This window comes from Suricata suricatta, chromosome 6, assembly GCF_006229205.1.
Source record: "Suricata suricatta isolate VVHF042 chromosome 6, meerkat_22Aug2017_6uvM2_HiC, whole genome shotgun sequence".
In the NCBI taxonomy this organism is placed as follows: Eukaryota; Metazoa; Chordata; class Mammalia; order Carnivora; family Herpestidae; genus Suricata; species Suricata suricatta.
In genome coordinates, this window is record NC_043705.1 from 25,649,703 (window position 1) to 25,667,591 (window position 17,889).

Sequence of the window (17,889 nt, forward strand, 5' to 3'; positions counted from 1 at the left end):
GGACTTTGTATGACTCGAGGCAGCTCAGCTGCTTTTCTTACGTCCATCTCTGTTGGCAAGCCTGTAAAATGGGTAGAACAACCTGGCAGGTGTTGTGCCGTGTTGAGGGGAACATGAGGTAGAGGCTCTGAAACTGGACCCGGCTTTCCCAGTTTCCTTCAGCTCTACTCATCTGCCCTGAGGCCTGGTCAGGGGGAAATGATCCTGATGGCCTGAGAGGGAGCCTAATCGCCTGGCAGCCAGCCTGCTACCAGGTCAGAAGGGGGAGGTGGAGAGTGGGGACACCAGATGTCCCTGGCTCCAGCCAAGGCAGAGGGCAAAGTCATCTACATTGCAGCTCTTACTTCCTGGGCGGCCCAGCCTCCTGTGTCATGTGGCAGTGGCATCAGGTACATTGGGACATCGAGTACTTTCAGAGACCAAAGCTGCGTCCAGAGTTGTCCTCAGGCCATGAGTCTGCACCCTCCAGGTCTCCAGGGCAACACCCTGCTGTTTCCCAAATGACCCCTCAGGTCTGACCTCCCTGGTCGTGCTGGTCAGCCCACTGGTTCCACCTGGGGGCTGGGTTACTTACTTAATCATTATCTTGAGAAAAGAGGCAAAGTAGATCCTCCTGGCCCTAATGAACAGATGAAGAAACTAGGGCTCTGGGAAATGAATGACAGAAAGCCTTAGGGGAATGAGTGTTTTCTAGGGTTTGAGTTGAATTTGGACCTGGATGGGGGGGTGGGGTTTCTCATCAGGATAGTTGTTGGCTTAACCTCCTATTCTGTACATTTCCTGAGCAAAAGCATCCCCAGCCTCTGGACCTCGTTGTCAGCTAGTACAGGTGTGGCCAAGGGGCCAACGTCAAGGGCTAGGATGCCGGCAACTTCCCAGGCAACAAGAGCTGCCATGCAGAGAGGCCTCTGACAGGACTCTCCAGAGTCCGGTGTGAACCAACCCACTCTTCCTCCAGGAAGAGGAGGCAGGGCCGACTTTGAAGTCTGTGCAGCTCTTCAGGGCTCAGGAGGGCCCTGTCAAAATGCTTCTCCAGCAGCCACTGAGCTGGACTGGCAAGCACCGGCTGTGAGCGAGGCGAGCAGGTGTGCAGCCCTGGCAAGCTGGGGAGAGTCAGAGAGAGCTCTGTGCTAGCTTGACCCCCTCCAGGTCGAGCCTTGGGGCCTTTCATGGCCACGCGGTGTTGGCTTGCCTGAGTGAACAGGGCCGAGAGCTCTGCCACAGGGGCCCGGCCGTGGCCCAGTGCCAGCGACCGAGAGTATCCAGGCTCTGACTGGGCACCAGACCAGCTTGGGCTGGATGCATCAGGGAGCCAAGGTCAGGGTTGAACTGAAGCCTTGGGCAGTTGTGGGTTTGCATCCAGTTCCAGCACTTCCCGGCTCTGTGCCTTCTGATTCCGAGTTTCAGTTTCCTTTCTGTAAAATGGGAATAAGGGGCCAGCTGACCTTGGAGTCACAGTGGTGGTGGGAGCACAGTGACCTCTGCTGTTCGTCGTGGTTATTGTTGCTGTTCTGGCTCTTGGAAGAGTCTCTGCTTGCAGAGAGGGGCTCTGTGTAGGACTGAGCACGTGGGCCCAGTGCTAGGACCTGGGAGTGAAATACGGGGCATCCTCCCTAATTGACGTGTCCCCTGAGGCCAGGCCAGAAGCAGAAGGCAGGGCCACGCTGCTGCCACTAGCCTGAAGTCCCATTTTATGGTCAGCCTTTATGTATTTTTCTAAAACTTCAGCCGCAGGCCTTGGCCCAGCAGGCAGCTCAGGAAGGCATGGCCACCGCTGTCTCCCAGAGTCATTCACAGCTGACAAAAAAAATTGCAGTGCTGATGAGCAGCCTGTCACACGCCGACTGGTGTCCCCTAGCAACCGTGCTGGCAGTTCGGGCTGCACAGGGCCTCCGTGCCTATGGCTCTGGATCCAGTTACCAGGAGTTCACTCAAGAGCATGACCCGGCCTGGGAAGGTTGGGGCAGCTCTGAGACATCTGCCCCCCTCCCTGAGGATGGACATGTGGGAGCTCCCCAAAGCCCCATTTCTTCTCCTAAGGAGAAGGCCCTGCCCTCCCCCACACTTGCCACCTGCTTCCTTGTCACGTTGGTAATACCCCATTTACTCTGTCCTCAGTGCCTGGATTGTGTTCTCCTTGGCCTCCCACCAAAGCCTACCTTGTCCCAGGCAGCCTTGGCTTCCAGAGCTCTGGCTCCTAGGGCTCCATATCTCCCATCTCTACATTTCCAACCCATTCGTGTCCACACCTCACTGAAACCTCGTCGCCACCTCTGTGCTCCCTCGTCAGTAACCTTGAATCCTCAAATGCGCCTTCCTACTCAGCCTCCTGTCTCCCTGCTGCCAGCCTCCCCACTCTACTATCCTGTTTCCTTCACTCCCACCCCATGTGACATTATTAGCTCGCTGCCCGTGCTCTTTCCCTGTGTGAAGGCCACATATCTGGCAAGAGCCTCACCTGGTAGGAATCCTATAATGGTGAGCAGGTAAGCCCCACCAAGGTTCCTGTCAGCCAGCCTTGTTCTGGGACATTCTGGACTCCCCAACCTACCACCTGTCTGCACCCTGGCTCCACCTCCCTCAGGGCTCCCCCTTGTGGGCCTTCAATCTCACCTCCTGTTGGTCAGACCCAACCCTCTAGCTTCTCACCTGGAGAGTCCTCCCTATCTATTCTCTGCGCCTTTTTCCCCCTCCGCGCACACCCTGCAGCAAGGGAGGTGGCCCTCCCTTCGTGCCTGCTCAGTCTCCAGGATTTGAATCTATTTCACCTTCTCCCATCTCCGAAAGGACATCCTCCCTCTGTGTGTCCAGATGGGACCCTCTGCCCTCATCCCCATCTGTCCTTTCCTGTCATCCTGGCCAGGCTCCTGCCACCACCATCTACCAGAGCCACCAGCAGCCTCCCATCGCTTACATCCAGTGGCCACTTCTCCATCCCGTCCTCTCAGCAGTGGTTACCAGTCAGATGTGCCTTTGGTCTTGAAATAACATTTCTTGTGGATGCTCTGACCAGATCCCCCCTGAATATCCCTATTCTCCAGCTCCCTCTGTGGGTGCTCCTTGACCCCAGTGATCATCAGTTCACCACACTCAGTCTGACCTCTCTGTGGTCTGCTCCCCGTCAGGAGGCTGGTCCCGCCCACACTCCCTTTGGAGCTCCAGCATCTCGAGCCCAACACGCCCATAGGTCCAAGCCTGCCCTGCACAACCTCCCTAGTCTCCACAAATGCCCCAACTCTAGTCCAGTCTAGCTCAGGATAACTGGCTGGGAGCCCTCCCTGGCCCTCCGCTCTCCTCACCCACATTCAGACTCACTCAGTAAAACTTACTGATAGCAAAACAATTTTGTCAAAATGTGAATTTTAAAGCCTGTTTTTACTACCAATCCCTAGTTTGGGGAAACTTTGCTACTTGGTTCATTTTTTTTTTACTGTGATTTTTTTTAATGCTTATTTATTTTTGAGAGAGAGGGGGGACATATACAAGAGGGGCAGAGGGGGAAAGGAACAGAGGATTCAAAGTGGCCTCTGAACTGTCAGCACAGAGCCTAATGTGAGGCCCAGACTACAAACCATGAGATCATGACGTGAGCTTAAGTCAGACGCTCAACTGACTGAGCCCCATAGGCACCCCACTCTGATTTTTTTAAAGAGAACTTTGTGTTTGTAATCAGAAAAAAACACAATGACAATGTTAGGAACCTAGCCTGGGTAAACTTGGTAGGTGGTATCAATGCTTGGCTTCCATAAGCCATCCCAGAAGAGGAACTCTACAGCACTTGGTAACGTGTAGCTATGTAACCATCAGTCTTGAGAGTCTTGAGAGAAATTAGAGAAGTCGTTGATGATTCCAAAGTGAGGTGTGAGCAAGGGGTCACATCATGACCAGTGTACCAACCCCAGATAGTGGGTATTATTGGGATTCTCACAGAAAGAAGCATTCCTATCTTCCCTAGCAGAAATCTCCAGATACGACTGATTGTGTCATGCATTTTATCAGGAAAAACAGTGAGCATTTATCCGCAATATATTGTATTTTTCATGCCTCATTTATATATCTATCACGGCATATCATGAAACAAACATAGTCAGAACTTCTAATTGGATCAAAAAATATACAAGTAGATGTTTTAGTATTTCCTTTCTGTGCCATAATGAGCAAGGTAACTCAGTAGTGAGAGGCAGAGGGCAGTAATTCCTCAGATTCTGTCATGCTACATAAAATGTATATTTGAGGGGCGCCTGGGTGGCTCAGTCGGTTAAGCGTCCGACTTTGGCTCACGTCATGATCTCACAGTTCATGGATTCGAGCCCTGCATCAGGCTCTGTACTGACAGCTAGCTCAGCGGCTGGAGCCCGTTTTCAGATTCTGTGTCTCCCTCTCCCTCTAGCCCTCCCCTGCTCATGCTCGCTCGCTCTCTCTCTCTCTCTCTCTCTCTCTCTCTCTCTCTCTCAAAAGTAAATAAAAACATTTTTTAAATGTATATTTGAGGATGCAACCCCCAGAGACTTTCACCTTCCCCCAGGCCTGGGAATCTGTGTTTCTAACCAGCCACCCAAGGGATCTTGATGCCAGTAATTCACTTGGGTTTGCCGTGAGAAAGAAACCTTTTTGTAAAGTTTCAGATGAAAGGCAAAAAAAAAATCTGTATTTTAATATGAAGTGATGAATATTTGTTTCTTTGAGGGGTACATCTGCAATTCTAAGGCTCATGTCATCTTTAGAGATATTAGTGTTACAGTAAGTTTGGTTGTGGCATGTTTGGGAAGTTTTTTAAAAGCTGGACTTTGATACGTGTTTAGGTTGGACGTATTGACTGGTTTGTTTTGAGGCCTCCAAAGTCATGAGTCTGTCCACCTCTCTTCACCCCCATGGTCCCCATGCACGTGAGGCCATGTGACTGCCGGGAGGGAAGCAGACCAGGTTTCAAGGAGAATAGTGTTGGGCTGCTTGGATGCAGTGGACAGGGAAGACTTTGGGAGGTTACTTTTTTTTTTAATGTTCATTTATTTTTGAGAGAGAGAAACAGTGCAAACAGGGGAGGGCCAGAGAGAGAGGGAAACACAGAATCCGAAGCAGGCTCCAGGCTTTGAGCTGTCAGCACAGAGCCCGACATGGGGCTCGAACCCACAGACCGTGAGATCATGACCTGAGCCCAAGTTGGCTGCTTAACTGACTGAACCACCCAGGCGTCCCAAAATATGTTTTCTTATAGTTCTAGAGGCCAGAAATCCAAGGTCAAGATGTTGGCAATGTTGATTCTGTCTAGAGACTCTGAGGGAAGATCTGTTCCAGGCCTCTCTCCTGGTTCTGATTGCCAGCAACCCTTAGCATTTCTTGACTTGTAGACCCATGGTTCCATCTCTGCCTCTGTTGTCACATACCATTCTCTTTTTATGTGTCTTCACATGGGCTTTTATGAGGACACCAATCATTGGATTTAGGGCTCATTAATATCGGATGTGACCTCATCTTAACTGATTATATCTGAGGTTCCAGGTAGACATAAAATCTGGGAGGGGGCCCTGTTCCACCTAGTAGGCAAACCAGTGGAAGTGTTAAGAGGGGGAGGATTTACATTTCAAGAAGATGGTCTGGGATAGCAGAGGGGTCTGAATCCCTGCTTGTCCAGGTGGAGCCAATGCAGGTAACCAGGAAATGGACAGAGCCAATGGGAAAGAGTTACGTTCACCAGGGACTAAAGGGGCACACTGATGGGGTGGCTCTGGGGGCGAGTGAGGAAGACCCGAAGGCTGACGCCAGGGTCTCAGCACTTCCGCCTCACCCCACCCAACCCCACCCGCAGCTCCCCTCCCTCGGCCCAGCACTTTAGACACAAGGCCTTGCTCTGCCATCTTCCCTGCCTGGCCTTACTCTGAATCTTCATCCCTAGCCTGTGCACCTCTTAGTGATCAACATCCACTCAGCCTGGCTGTCCCTTTGTCCAGGCAGCTTTCTCACCAGCCCCAAGTCTGAGTCAGGGCTGCCTGGTCCTGTCAGTACTTGATCTGCATCTCTCTGCTCTGCTGGGCTGCAAGCCCTCAGAAGAAAGGGACCTGATGGCTCTGCCCACTGCCGAGTCCATGGCCCAACACCGCATGAGTTCCCAGAGCCACAGCTTCTGCTTAAGGATGCATGATTACCAGGGGCTCCTGAGTAAGGCCAGGATCTGAGAGGAAGCAAGGGCTCTTAGGCTGGGGCCAGGCGGCTACTGCTTTAGGGAGGTGCTGCCCTTGGGTGGCCATGTCCGAGGTCTCGGCTGGGTGCACACACCAGTGTGGAACTCTCCTTAGACTCTGTACAGAGCCTGGAGCTGACATTCTGGGATCTCCTTCACCACTGAGCTCAGGAAGGAAGGGAGAACATTTATGTCTGCAGAAAGGTGTGATCACAGCTACCCCCCGGGCCAGGAGACATGGAGGTCATGGTAACACCCAGGAGCCCTGGAACCCATAGGTCTCCCCCAGGCAACTTAAGGTCATGAAGCCTGAACTCAGCTTTGAAGGTGGTACCCGCCTGCAGACGGAAGTACTGGCCTCAGCTGCAGAGACCCTGGCAGGACCCAGAATTCTAGTGCACAGCTTCCGGGCAGCTGTCCCTGCCTAGGAGGCTTCAACCTGAGCTGAAGACAATGGTGGAACAAGGAAATATCTTGAGGGAGGGGCCTGGTCTTGGCCCCAGAAGTGTGATATATTCTGAGAGCAGCTGTGAAGGGATGGCACACTGGGGAAGGGAGCCAGGTGGACAGGGAGCAGCATGGTCCATCCTCCAGGTGCTTTCTGAACAGCTGCAGAGCTAAGCAAACTGGTATCCGAGGCACTAGACACTCTTCCTAGCTGTCCTCAGGCAGTCAGAGAGGCCCCTGCCTTTTCCCCTGAGAACTTGTGTCTCAGGCCCAGTAAACATAGCCATGTGGAGGGGCCTTGGCCAGAGCAGGCGTGGGCTTGGCTCAGGCCCTAGTGCAGCAAGTGGACATGGCTCAGCCGCAGGGGTCAGAGACTGCCTGTCTGCTCGAAGTTGCTTTGCTGGGGCTCTCTCTGCTCTGTGCAGCATGGCCATTTGTGTCTCAGGATAGGAGCTAGCCTTGCCATGGTGTTTGCAGCTGAGGAATATCTTTGATGGACAAGAGGCCTTGGCCAGGAGGCAGAGGGATGGACTTGGTGACCTCGTGTGGCCCCAGTCAGCCTTGGCAGTGTGAAGGTAGGGGAGGGCAGTCACAGGGGCAGCATGACAGAGTGGGCCAGAAAGTTCATGCCTAGGGGAGACAAGTGGAGTCACTAGCGTGAACTAAACAGATGCTCTCCCTGCCCGCTCTGGCTTAGCAGGGGGCCGTGGGATCAACGCTGTGCTTGGCCTGTGTTTTGGACCGGAGAACTATGGCTCAGGGCTGAGGACACACTCGGGGCTTGGAAATTGATTCCTAAATTGATCGATTCCAGTCAGGTTAGACAACACTGCACAACACACACACACACACACACACCCTGCCTCCCACAGCTGGGAGGTCAGGGGTGGCCACCCCTGAGTAAAGTAGGAAGCCTCTCTTTTGTTTCCTCAGGTTAGAAATCTGTGCTACATGGTGACAAGGCGTGAGAGAACGAAACACGCCATCTGCAAACTCCAGGAGCAGATATTCCACCTGCAGATGAAACTGATCGAACAGGACCTGTGTCGAGGTAGGCGCCTTCCCCCCCCACTGCCAGCCACCGCTCGGTGTGCACAGGCTCAAAGGGCCAGGTCCCAAAGAGGGTGTGTGTCTTCAGGTCCTGGTGGGAGCACAGACCCTCCAGAGCTGATGAGTAGGCCAAGATGGGACCTCCTAGGGGCCTCGGTTTCTGTTGGTTGGCAAGGAGCCAGAGCTGGGAATGTGGGCGTCAGGCCCCTCCTGAGGAAGCTTTCTGGCCCACTGGGGACACCTAGGTAGTTCCAGGGCCATAGTGGTGCAGTAGATTGAATGTGCACAGTGGTTCTAGGCTGGTGTTGGGACAGTAAGGGGCCAGAAGCTGGAGGGCTTCCCTGAAGCCTGTGTGGTTTCATGTTGATCCTGAGTCAGGCAGCTGCTCCAGAGATGGAAGAGGGCTTCTGTGTTCTTTGTCTCTGAGCTCACCTGATAGATGCTGTACCAGCAGTTCTTTTTCTCCATTTTCTTCTTAAACTCTTCCCATCACATGCATTTTAACAGATCTGGAAATCAGAGGCCAAAGGAGCTCCAGCATTGCTGTTTTCTGCTAGTTGTGTAGATATTGCCAGACAAAGGGCCCTTCCAGAGTGTTTACGTGTTCAGGAGGCCAATGCTTAACTCAAAAAAAGGTCCTCTGGTGTTGAATTACATGCAGCTGGGGGTTGGGAGAAGCTGCTGCTGCTAGTTCAGCCTCTAGGTCGGGCTGGGCCTGGAGTGGTTGGGCCACCCCCAGAACGAATGACTGAGGACCTGGTACCACCCCACCCTTGCCCAAGCCAAGCTGCCTCATTTGTACTTTGGGATCAGATCCACCTACTATGGTCCAAGAAACCAGCATTGCCAAATACAAGTCCTGGTTCAGGCCGGGTCATGTCCATGCAAAGGTCAGAGCTTACCATGCATCCCCAAGACTGGCAGCTTCCTGGCTGCCAGAGCTCTCCAGGTCCCTTCTCCTCTGTTAATTTTTTTCAGCAAGTATTAACTGGGTGTAGATAGGAATGCCAGGCCCTGTGCCCGGTGCTACAGGGCACACTGCCATGGATGGGATGGATAGGCTTCCTGTCTTTGTGGAGCTCACCATCTGGAAAGATAAAGGAAAGTGGTACCCAAGGGGCTGCAATTGGCACCAGTGCAGGGATAGAAGTCTCAAAGATGACTTCACAGCAGTGGTAATCCTGGAGCTAGGTGTCCAGCTTCCTAGGACCTCTCTGTGGAGAGAGGTCCAGCTACAGAAGGAGAGACCCACAATCAGGGCAGCAGAAAGTGGCAAGGCATGCAGTACCTGTAGGTATAGGCTTCCAGAAACGAGGTCAAGAGCCAGGTCCACACCCCACAATGAATCTGGGGACACTTGTAGCTCCTAGACCTGAGTGGTAGCATCAGGCGGCCCTCTGTTCGGAGCAGGGCATGTGGGGAGAAGCCTGGTTTACTTCTCTGCCTGAAGCTGATGCTCTCCGTATGGTGACACTTGACCCCAGGGATGGGGACATGGCTACAAGCATATTGTCCAGGCCTGTGTGGCCAGAGCGCTGGAGAAGCTTCCTGTGGCAGCAATATTTAGGCCATGAGCTGAGCCAGTTGAAGAGCAGGAGGCTGGAGCTTGTCTTTTTAGAGAAACTAAAGAGGGAAGCTGGTATAGCAGCAACCCCGGGCAAAAGGACCATGTCTCAAGTGAGGATGGGGTTTGCTAGGATCAGACATGCAAGGTCTCATGGGCTTAGAAGGAGCTCAGACTTTACTGCGGGTAGTGGGGAGCCTTAGAAATCTGCCTCCAGAGCATATAGGCAGGAGTCCCCTATCAGAAATGAGGATTATGAGGTTGCACAGGGGATTGATTAGCAGCACAGCTGGGGAGAGTCCATATCCCTCAAACTTCTTGTAAAACCTTTATCTGAAAAGTGCTCCAGCTTCCTGCTGAAAAACTTGGAGATTTCTGGCAGCTGGGCCTCCCCCTGCAGAAGTCCCTCTCCTGCTCCAGTGTTCTCTGTGGCTCCCTAGACCTACGTCATATCTAAGGATAGGAGGGCCAGGTGTGCACCCCGAGTCTGCCAACTGCTGTGTGACCTCAAGAGCAGACCAGGAAACCAAGGCAGGAGACTTGCTCATGGGGCTGACCACTATACTATGGCTGAACTAGAACCCATGTCTCGACTCCTCAGACAGCCCTCAGACTTCTTTCCACATCCATGTCTGGCCCCTTGGCCTAGCATTGAAGGCCCTGTCCTGTGGCCACTCACCTATAGCTACCCTTTGCCCCAGTCAGGACTCACCCCCCGCCTCCATCACGTCTATAGGCCATGTAGATGTCAGACTGCATTCCAGGTCCTGGGGTAGGGTCCTCCACCCCCTTTGTGGCCCTGCGCCCTCCCCAAGCCACTCAAGGGCAGCAATAGGCACTTACCTCTCTGCTTCCCACCAGCTGTCCCTGACTTACAAGAGCCCCATTTATGCCAGGTCCCTGGGGCTCTGAGCCTAGGGCACATTAACAGGGCAAGGTGACCTGGAAGTTGAGGCACAGGTGATAGAGGACTCCTAGGATAGCCCATAGTGATCTTGGTTTTGGCTGAGCTGCTCGGGGTAACCGCCTCCCTCCTGCTTTCTCTTTCCCTGGCAGAGGGGTCTGGGAGGAGAGCAAAGGGCAAGAAGAGCGACTCGAAAAGGAAAGGCCGCGAGGGCCCGAAGGGCAGCCCCGAGAAGAAAGAGAAAGTGAAGGCGGGGTCCGACTCAGTCCTGGGGCAGCTGGGTGAGTGAGTGGCCACAGTGGCCTGACGGACATGGCCAGGCTCACACCATCACTCCACTTACAGCTCTGAATCTAAGGCCAGCAGGGTCCACCAGCACCTCTGTTGCACAGAGTAGGAAGCCCCAGAGGGCCAGTCAAGCCCTTCCGTGCCCAGGTGCTCACACCTTTTAGCCATACAGGAAACTATATCTGTCTCAGTGTCCTATGTAGCATCTCAAGAAATTCACCTTTTGTAGATCTGGAGGCCGGGCCAGGGGCTCAGAATCTGCCCTCATATTCTCCTAGCCAGACTCCTGGAGGCCCTCAAGGGACATGTGGGCCCTCTGGGCCATTCTAGAATACAGCCCTATGCTGTGAGATGAGGGCCAGCCAGAATTCTCCATCCTGGTCCCACTCTGCTGGACGTTTTTTTCAAGTGAGCACTCCCTTCAGCACGAGGGAGTCTTCCTGGGGCCACCCAGAGAGACTCACAGGAGTGGCCACAGGTAGTGACCCAGCACATGGTCAGTCACAGACTCCTTACTGCTCCTACATGAAGCAGAACAGCCCTTGAGCGCCAACCCCCAGCTTTGTGCTTTCTCTCCCAGGGTGTCACATGCTTCCCCTAGAACACTTTTCAGGGATGAAAGTGGAATCTTCTAGACCTATTTCCAGCAGGGAAGCCTCAGTCATCCTGTAGGTCCCTCAGTTTCAGGAAGGGAACCACTTGGGTATCAAAAGGAAGACCTCCCCCGCTCGTCCTGACATCCAAGAGGGACCTTCTACCCAAAGGCACTATTCACACCTAATACTCATCCACCTTCTCTGCTTTGAAAGTAATTCTCATAAAAGCTCAGCGCCCCCTGGTGGCCCAAGGGCATTTCCCTTCATTCCTTCATCCTCTGCATCCCCGGGTTGGGGGTGGTGCAGAGCTGGCTTCTTGGGTGTACCTGTGCATTCTCAAAGGGCTCTTGCTTGGTTTAATGCTCTACTGTTGTCACCTTGAACTATGTTAATTTTTGAACGGGGAGTCCGCATTTGCACTTTGCACTCTTCACTCCAAATCATGAAGCCAGTTCTGGGAGTAGGCCATCTTGGGGAGAAGGGCATATGGTGTGGACCCTCTTCAGTGGTGTTGACAGGAGGGGTCAGCAAAACAAGATGGTCTGATTGGGTCTGGCAAGAGGGAGGGAGGCAGGTGCACAGGGGCTTGCTGGAGAGGGTCCAAGAGGGCTTCCCAATAGGGGGTGGCTTGCACACCTATGGATGTCTCACTTGCTTCCTCTCTCCCCTGGTCAGGCCTGTCCACCTCATTCCCCATCGATGGCACCTTCTTCAACAGCTGGCTGGCACAGTCGGTGCAGATCACAGCAGAGAACATGGCCATGAGTGAGTGGTCACTAAACAATGGGCACCGCGAAGACCCTGCTCCGGGGCTACTGTCAGAGGAGCTGCTGCAAGATGAGGAGACGCTGCTGAGCTTCATGCGGGACCCCTCACTGCGACCCGGGGACCCTGCCAGGAAGGCCCGTGGCCGCACCCGCCTGCCTGCCAAGAAAAAGCCACCACAGGATGGGCCTGGCTCACGGACGACTCCGGACAAATCCCCCAAGAAGCCCTGGGGCCAGGATGCAGGCAGCGGCAAGGCGGGGCAGGGGCTCGTGGCCCGGAAACCAACTCGGCGAACGCCTTCCCACCTGCCGTCTAGCCCCACAACTGGAGACTGTCCCATCCCAGCAGCCCCCGACAGCCCCCCTCCTCTGGCCCCCGAGACCCCGGATGAGGCAGCCCCAATGGCTGCTGACTCGAATGTCCAAGTGCCTGGCCCTACAGTGAGCCCTAAGCCCTTGGGCCGGCTCCGGCTGCCCCGCGAAAACAAGGGAACCCGGAGATCGCCAGGTACCAGGCCTGATGCTGGGACAGGACCGCCCGCTGCTGTGGCCGAGAGGCCCAAGGTCAGCCTACATTTTGACACTGAGACTGACGGCTACTTCTCTGATGGGGAGATGAGCGACTCAGATGTGGAGGCTGAGCACAGTGGGGTGCAGCGGGCTCCCCGGGAAGCAGGGGCTGAGGAGGTGGTCCGCATGGGGGTACTGGCCTCCTAAGTCACCCCCGCCCGGTCCCAGGCCCTGCCCTGGTCCTCCCACGAGGCCTCAGCCCAGTCACAACTGCCATTTCCAATCTCTGCTGAGTGTCTCAGACCCTTGAGACTGCCACTCTGTTGTGGTTTTATTTTTAATAGAGAGAGTTTTGAATTCCACACTGTTGTCTTTTTCCTCTGTGCTGGCCTAGGACATTAGAATTCCTTCCACGGCTCTGGCCGCAGGGGCCCTCGCAGGTCCTGTGCCCCATCCCCGCCGCGGCAGCACCCCGCCCCGGCCCACGCGGCATTGCTGGTCTCCTGGCTAGATGTAGATGAGGCGAAGAAGAGCTCAGGACTCCAGCCCACTGCCACTGGGTGACACGGACCGTCGTTTGGGCATTATTTCATGGCAGATGGGCCTGCCCCGCCTTGCCCCCAAATTCCACTGGGGTCCATTTGGGGGGTCCTGCTGCACTCCACTGATCCCCAAGGAAGTATAATAAGTGATCCCCAGCCAGAGTCTACTCACTGTCACAAGCACAACGAGCTTATACAAGAAAGCACTGAGGGGGCGCAGAGGGCCCGCTGGTTCCAGAGGAACCACAGCTGTTCCTGATCAACCCACATCATCTGAGGCCTGCCCGCCCACCCCGCGACCCACCACTCCCTTGCTGCTCCGCCCCTGCCAGTGCCCAGCCCGGCGGCTCTGAGGAAGGGTTCCTAGAATCCTTCTTGAGCTGTGCCATTTACTCAGGGGACTCCCAAACAGCCAGCCGCCAGTGCCGGTGGAGGGCTGGCTGCAAGGGAGGGCCAGTGCCCAGACGGGGGCGTGGGGCTCAGACTCCCCCCGCTTAGAGAATTGCTCTGGGGCTCCAACTTCCTTCCTTCCTTCGGGGCCAGTCTCGGCTGATATCTGGTCACTCCCAGACAGCTGACCTGACCAGACCAGACCGTTTGCCTTTTCAAATTTTCCAGTCCTGCTGCGAGATGAGCTTCTTCCTCAGTTTCCTTTTGGAAACTCCTCCTTCCAACAAGCAAGTGGGATCCCGGGGCCCGGGGCAGGCCATGTTGGCCTGCCGTGTCTGTTTCAAGTCTTGCTGGATGTTCCTGGTTCCTCTGTCCCTTTCTCTGTCTCCCCTTCCCACCACCACCCACCCCACCTTTTCCGTCCCACCCCCTAGGTTCCAGGTAGTTACTCTGAAAAGTTATCAGGGGAGTGGCCCCAGGGTGATAGCTCAGGGAACAAACAAAAAAAGGAATTCAGTGAAAACATGGGTTTTTTCTTTTATGAATTACTCCTGGGTCACTTCCGCCACTGGTGAAGCCAGAACTTCTCCGACAAGAATCTTGCAAAAGTCCAGTGAATTAGTCGAATCATTCTGTGGATGCCAAAGAATATTTTGACCATAATACAGCACAGCCTGGACCTGACAACTTGTCACTTGGACTTTTTTTTTTATGGAGTTCTTTAGCAACAAAGTGTAGAGACATGTTCATTGCGCACACGCAAGGAGTCAAGCCCAGGCTCTTGGAAGAGGATGCTGTTCTGCTGCTGAACCATTGGAATCAGGACGTGGGAACCAGGTGTTGGGATTTCAGATCCTGGACTGGGCGCACTGTGAGCTTTCCTAAACTCTGAGACTCACAGAGGGGATGAATACTGATGGCAAAGGTCTTCACCGTGTGGTTCCCCCCACCCCGAAAACACACAATGTGCAAATCGGCGGGACGGGCAGTAGCTTGACCACCTACCCCCGACTCCAGAACTTTCAAGGTACGACAGTGGCATTGTCATCGACACTCGGTTTCATGTGAATTTTAGCAAGACAGGAAACAAAGCTTAGGACTACGTTCAGAAGATCGGGCAAATGTGTCCAGTTGGAGTGGACTCGGGGCGGGCTTCAAGGATTCTGGGTGCTGGGACGGCACAGGCTACCACATGGAGTTGAGTCTGCCTGCCACCCTGGTAGTGACGGCCAGTGCAGTGTCTGCACCAGCGGCCCATCCCCGTTCTCTGTTTACTGCCTTTGAACAGTCCTCCTTCCTTCCCCGTGCTTTGGGTCAGAGTCTTGTCTTTGCCGGATTGCCCGGTCTGACCTCACAGGGAGCCAAGGGACGAGCTTAAAGAACAACCAAACTCTGCCAGGGGGGAGGGGTGGAGTCCCAGGAATATCTCCGGCCCAGTTGCCCCCTCACCCCAATCCTTTCATGCATCCTGAGGCTCCCTGGGGACAGAGGCAAGGACAGGAGAGAACAGGGAAGGAATGTACTGCAGGCGTCTGCCCAGAGTCTGGTCTGGGTAGGCCAGGCGGCGCAGCCAACACCCTTCAGGGGGCCTCTACCCAACTGGCCTCTGGATTCTCCACTGTTGGCTCTTGCTTTGGACTAGGCTATCCCTGGGGCTGTGTCCTGCACAGGGCCCAGGGATCTGTTAGGCTGGCTGGTGGGGAAGCTGGGAGAACCTGCGCTCCCAGGCCTGGCCCTAGAGCTGTTCTTGCCAGGCAGCTGTCCACCGTGGGGATGTCTGGCACGACCACACAGAGGACAAGGATGCTGCTTTCTACCGTTAGTTAGACCCCCTTCCTTCACTCTTCTTCCCGTCTCCTGTCCACAGTGTAGACAGCTTTGCCAGTCCTGGTATTGAGGTGAGAAGCAGGGAACGAGGCAGAAGGCCTTTTGCAGGCCAGAGGCTGAGGCAGATCTGCTTGAGCACCTCTGCCCACCATACTCCCTGGCCCTCTCCCCAGAGGGAGAAGCTCCTGTTACTCCTGGCTGCCGTCCCCCCTTCTCCGAGTCCTGGGTGCACAGCTCCTCCCCCTCATCAGAGCCAGGAAGGATGGGGTGCAAGGAAAGTATTTTTATGGATCACAAAATGTATTTTGAAGTGAATAAGGAGAAGAAAGTTTAAACGGTTTATTTTATTAAATGAGCTCTGACTTTGTGACAGTGTATGAGCATTTGCTAAGTCAGGGTCTCGGTTTCTTTAGAGAAGCCACTCGGGTTTCCAGACATGGGTGCCCGACTGTAGGTGTGTCTGCCAGGGCACGTCTCATGTGTCCACATGCGTGTGTGTCTGCATGTTGTGTTTGGGCACATCATGGGACCTGCTGGGGCGATTTCTAGAGCATCAACTGGCCGACGATACTAACAGACATTGGCAGCGGCTGAACTTGGCATTTCCTTGCTCACTGCCAGATGTGGCCAACATCTGCCTATGCCTGAAGCTCTGCAGAATGGTCTGGATGCCTGTGGGGAGGCCACTTCCCATGCCCCTGGCCCAGCTGGCCACATTGGCCAGAGGGCCAGGGCTTGAGTCTGGGACTTTTGGTTGTTCTTTAAGGCACTTCCTGCCACCTTGTCCCTCAGATGCACAACACTCTGTGCTCCACAAACGGCTCGGGGTGGGGGGATGATATGAATGTCACAGGAGGAGACACCTTCTGTCCTTGTTTTAAAGAAAGTGATGTGCCATTTGTTAATATACAAGAGAAATATTGAAAATATATTGAAAAGAGCAATTTTAAATTATTTTTGGCTTATGTTGCAATATTTATTTTCTTGTATTAGAAAAGATTCCTTTGTAGAGAAAAAATGTATTTTTCATTAACGCAAAGACCTATTTCTCCTTTTTGTACATTGTCCATGTTCGCTGCCCTTAACGAGCAATAGAATGTATGGCCGCCTCGCCGTGGCCAGCGCCCGCCGTGCCCTGCATGATTCTGTGTTGCTGCTGCTGCGTAGCTCCTAGTCCCATCCTGTCCTGCTCACTCATGGGGGTTTCCAGACCCTGGCCCCCACCAAGGCCTGTGTCTCAAGGACCCCTTTGCATTCCTCGTGTGTTGGCAAACGCAGTTAATAAAGCAATGTTTTCTGTGCTGGCTGGTGTGAGGCTCTGTCGCACGGAGTGGAGGAGGGGTCCGCACCCACCAGTGGGCCAGACAGCGAGTGCTCTTAGCGCGTCCGCGGGACCCACTGCTGCCTCGTAAGAGCACCTTTAGGATGGGCATAGCGCTCCGTACGCGTGTAGTATTTCAGGTGCTCCTCGGTGTTGGCATCTCCCGGGATTCGGAGCCAGTGAGGAAGGTACCCAAAGCCATGCCTCTGATAAGAGCAGAAATTCAGCACCACAGGCAAGACTGCAGGACTCTTCCCGCCTCCCTGGTGTGAGCCACCTTCCTGGGGCAGTTGGAAGGTTGGCCAGAAACCTCGGGCATCTGTCCATCAGGGGAGATGTTGGTCCAGGTTTGATTTTCATTATCATTTCTGGAGCACCTGCCCTGGGGCAGCTCACAGTCCAACAGGGAAGCAGACAGTGAGGGACCTGGGAGGTAGGGAGGCCTGAGCTGATTGGGGGATGGGAAGGGGGCTTCAGGAAGGGTTTCCATGAGGAAGGGACGCCATTCATTTGTCAATTCAACAGTGAATCTTTAGGACATATGCCTGGTTCCACCAGTGTGGTGGTCGAATGCTGCCAGGATCTCGCCATCTAGAGCCTCCAGGCAGTGGAGACCTGAAGAATAAACAGTTGCTTTGTCAAGGGCAGCTGGATAGAAGGAAGGGACAACATCAGTCCTGAAAGGGCTCAGCGTGTGCAAAGATGCATCCAACTGCAAACTAGGAAGGGGTCTTGAACCTCCCCTGAGGCCCTCAGAGGAGGCAGTTTGGAAAGGGGGTTGAATTGGGACTCAAGGAATCTAGCTTCTAGGAACACAGACTTAGTTGTTTGCTGTTTTGTCACCTAAGGGAATAGGTCCCCAAGGGTGCCTCCAGATTCAAGGTTCTGTGACTCCACAAGTCAGAAAGAAGACACCCACCTGGCTGGCGTTTGGAGCTGTCAGCTTTCCTGGCCAGCTCCCCTGGGCTCGGCACCCCACCCCCCTCCACCCCCCGCTTCTGCCAGCACAACACCAGGCTCACTGGGTCCCTGTGATCCAGATGAGTGCTGCAGAGGCCCCGCTGAAAGACCCACACCTGAAAGCTGATCTCGCTGATAAATGGGGGGCAGGAAAAGCCAAGACATCTGTGCATCTAAAGCAGCAGGGTTCAATAGAAATCTACTTCAAGCACACATGTAATTCTGGTAGCCCCACTTTTTAATAAAAGTAATTTTAATAATTGTATTTAACCTATTAGATCCAAACACACCTAAACATGTAATTAATATAAAACCATTATTAATAAGATATTTTACATTCTTTTTTGTGCCAAGTCTTTGCAATCCAGTACGTATTTCAAACTTCTAGCACATCTCAATTTGAACTAGCCACCTTTCAAGCTCAGTAGCCATGTGGCTGGTAACTACTCCATTGGGCACCTTAGCCCTGCAGCCCATCGGCGGTCTCCTGGGGTGCTTTGAATTGACCCAGGCTTGTGTGAGTGAGGGACAGACAGCCTTGGCCC

At 54.0% G+C, this 17,889-nt stretch overlaps 1 protein-coding gene across 7 annotated transcripts in view; it reads left to right on the plus strand.

The window, feature by feature from the left end:
• JADE2 (jade family PHD finger 2) overlaps positions 1–16,365 on the plus strand; it is a 52,806-nt gene extending 36,441 nt beyond the window's left edge. For 6 of the 7 annotated variants that reach the window (XM_029941923.1, XM_029941925.1, XM_029941920.1 and 3 more), the window contains 3 exons: positions 7,559–7,676; positions 10,296–10,424; positions 11,703–16,365. In XM_029941923.1, the coding sequence (XP_029797783.1) occupies positions 7,559–7,676; positions 10,296–10,424; positions 11,703–12,511 (1,056 nt within the window). In that variant the 3' untranslated portion in view covers positions 12,512–16,365. The remainder of the gene's footprint in view (positions 1–7,558; positions 7,677–10,295; positions 10,425–11,702) is intronic. The other variant, XM_029941927.1, reaches the window with a different exon arrangement.
• Positions 16,366–17,889: the final 1,524 nt, after the last annotated feature.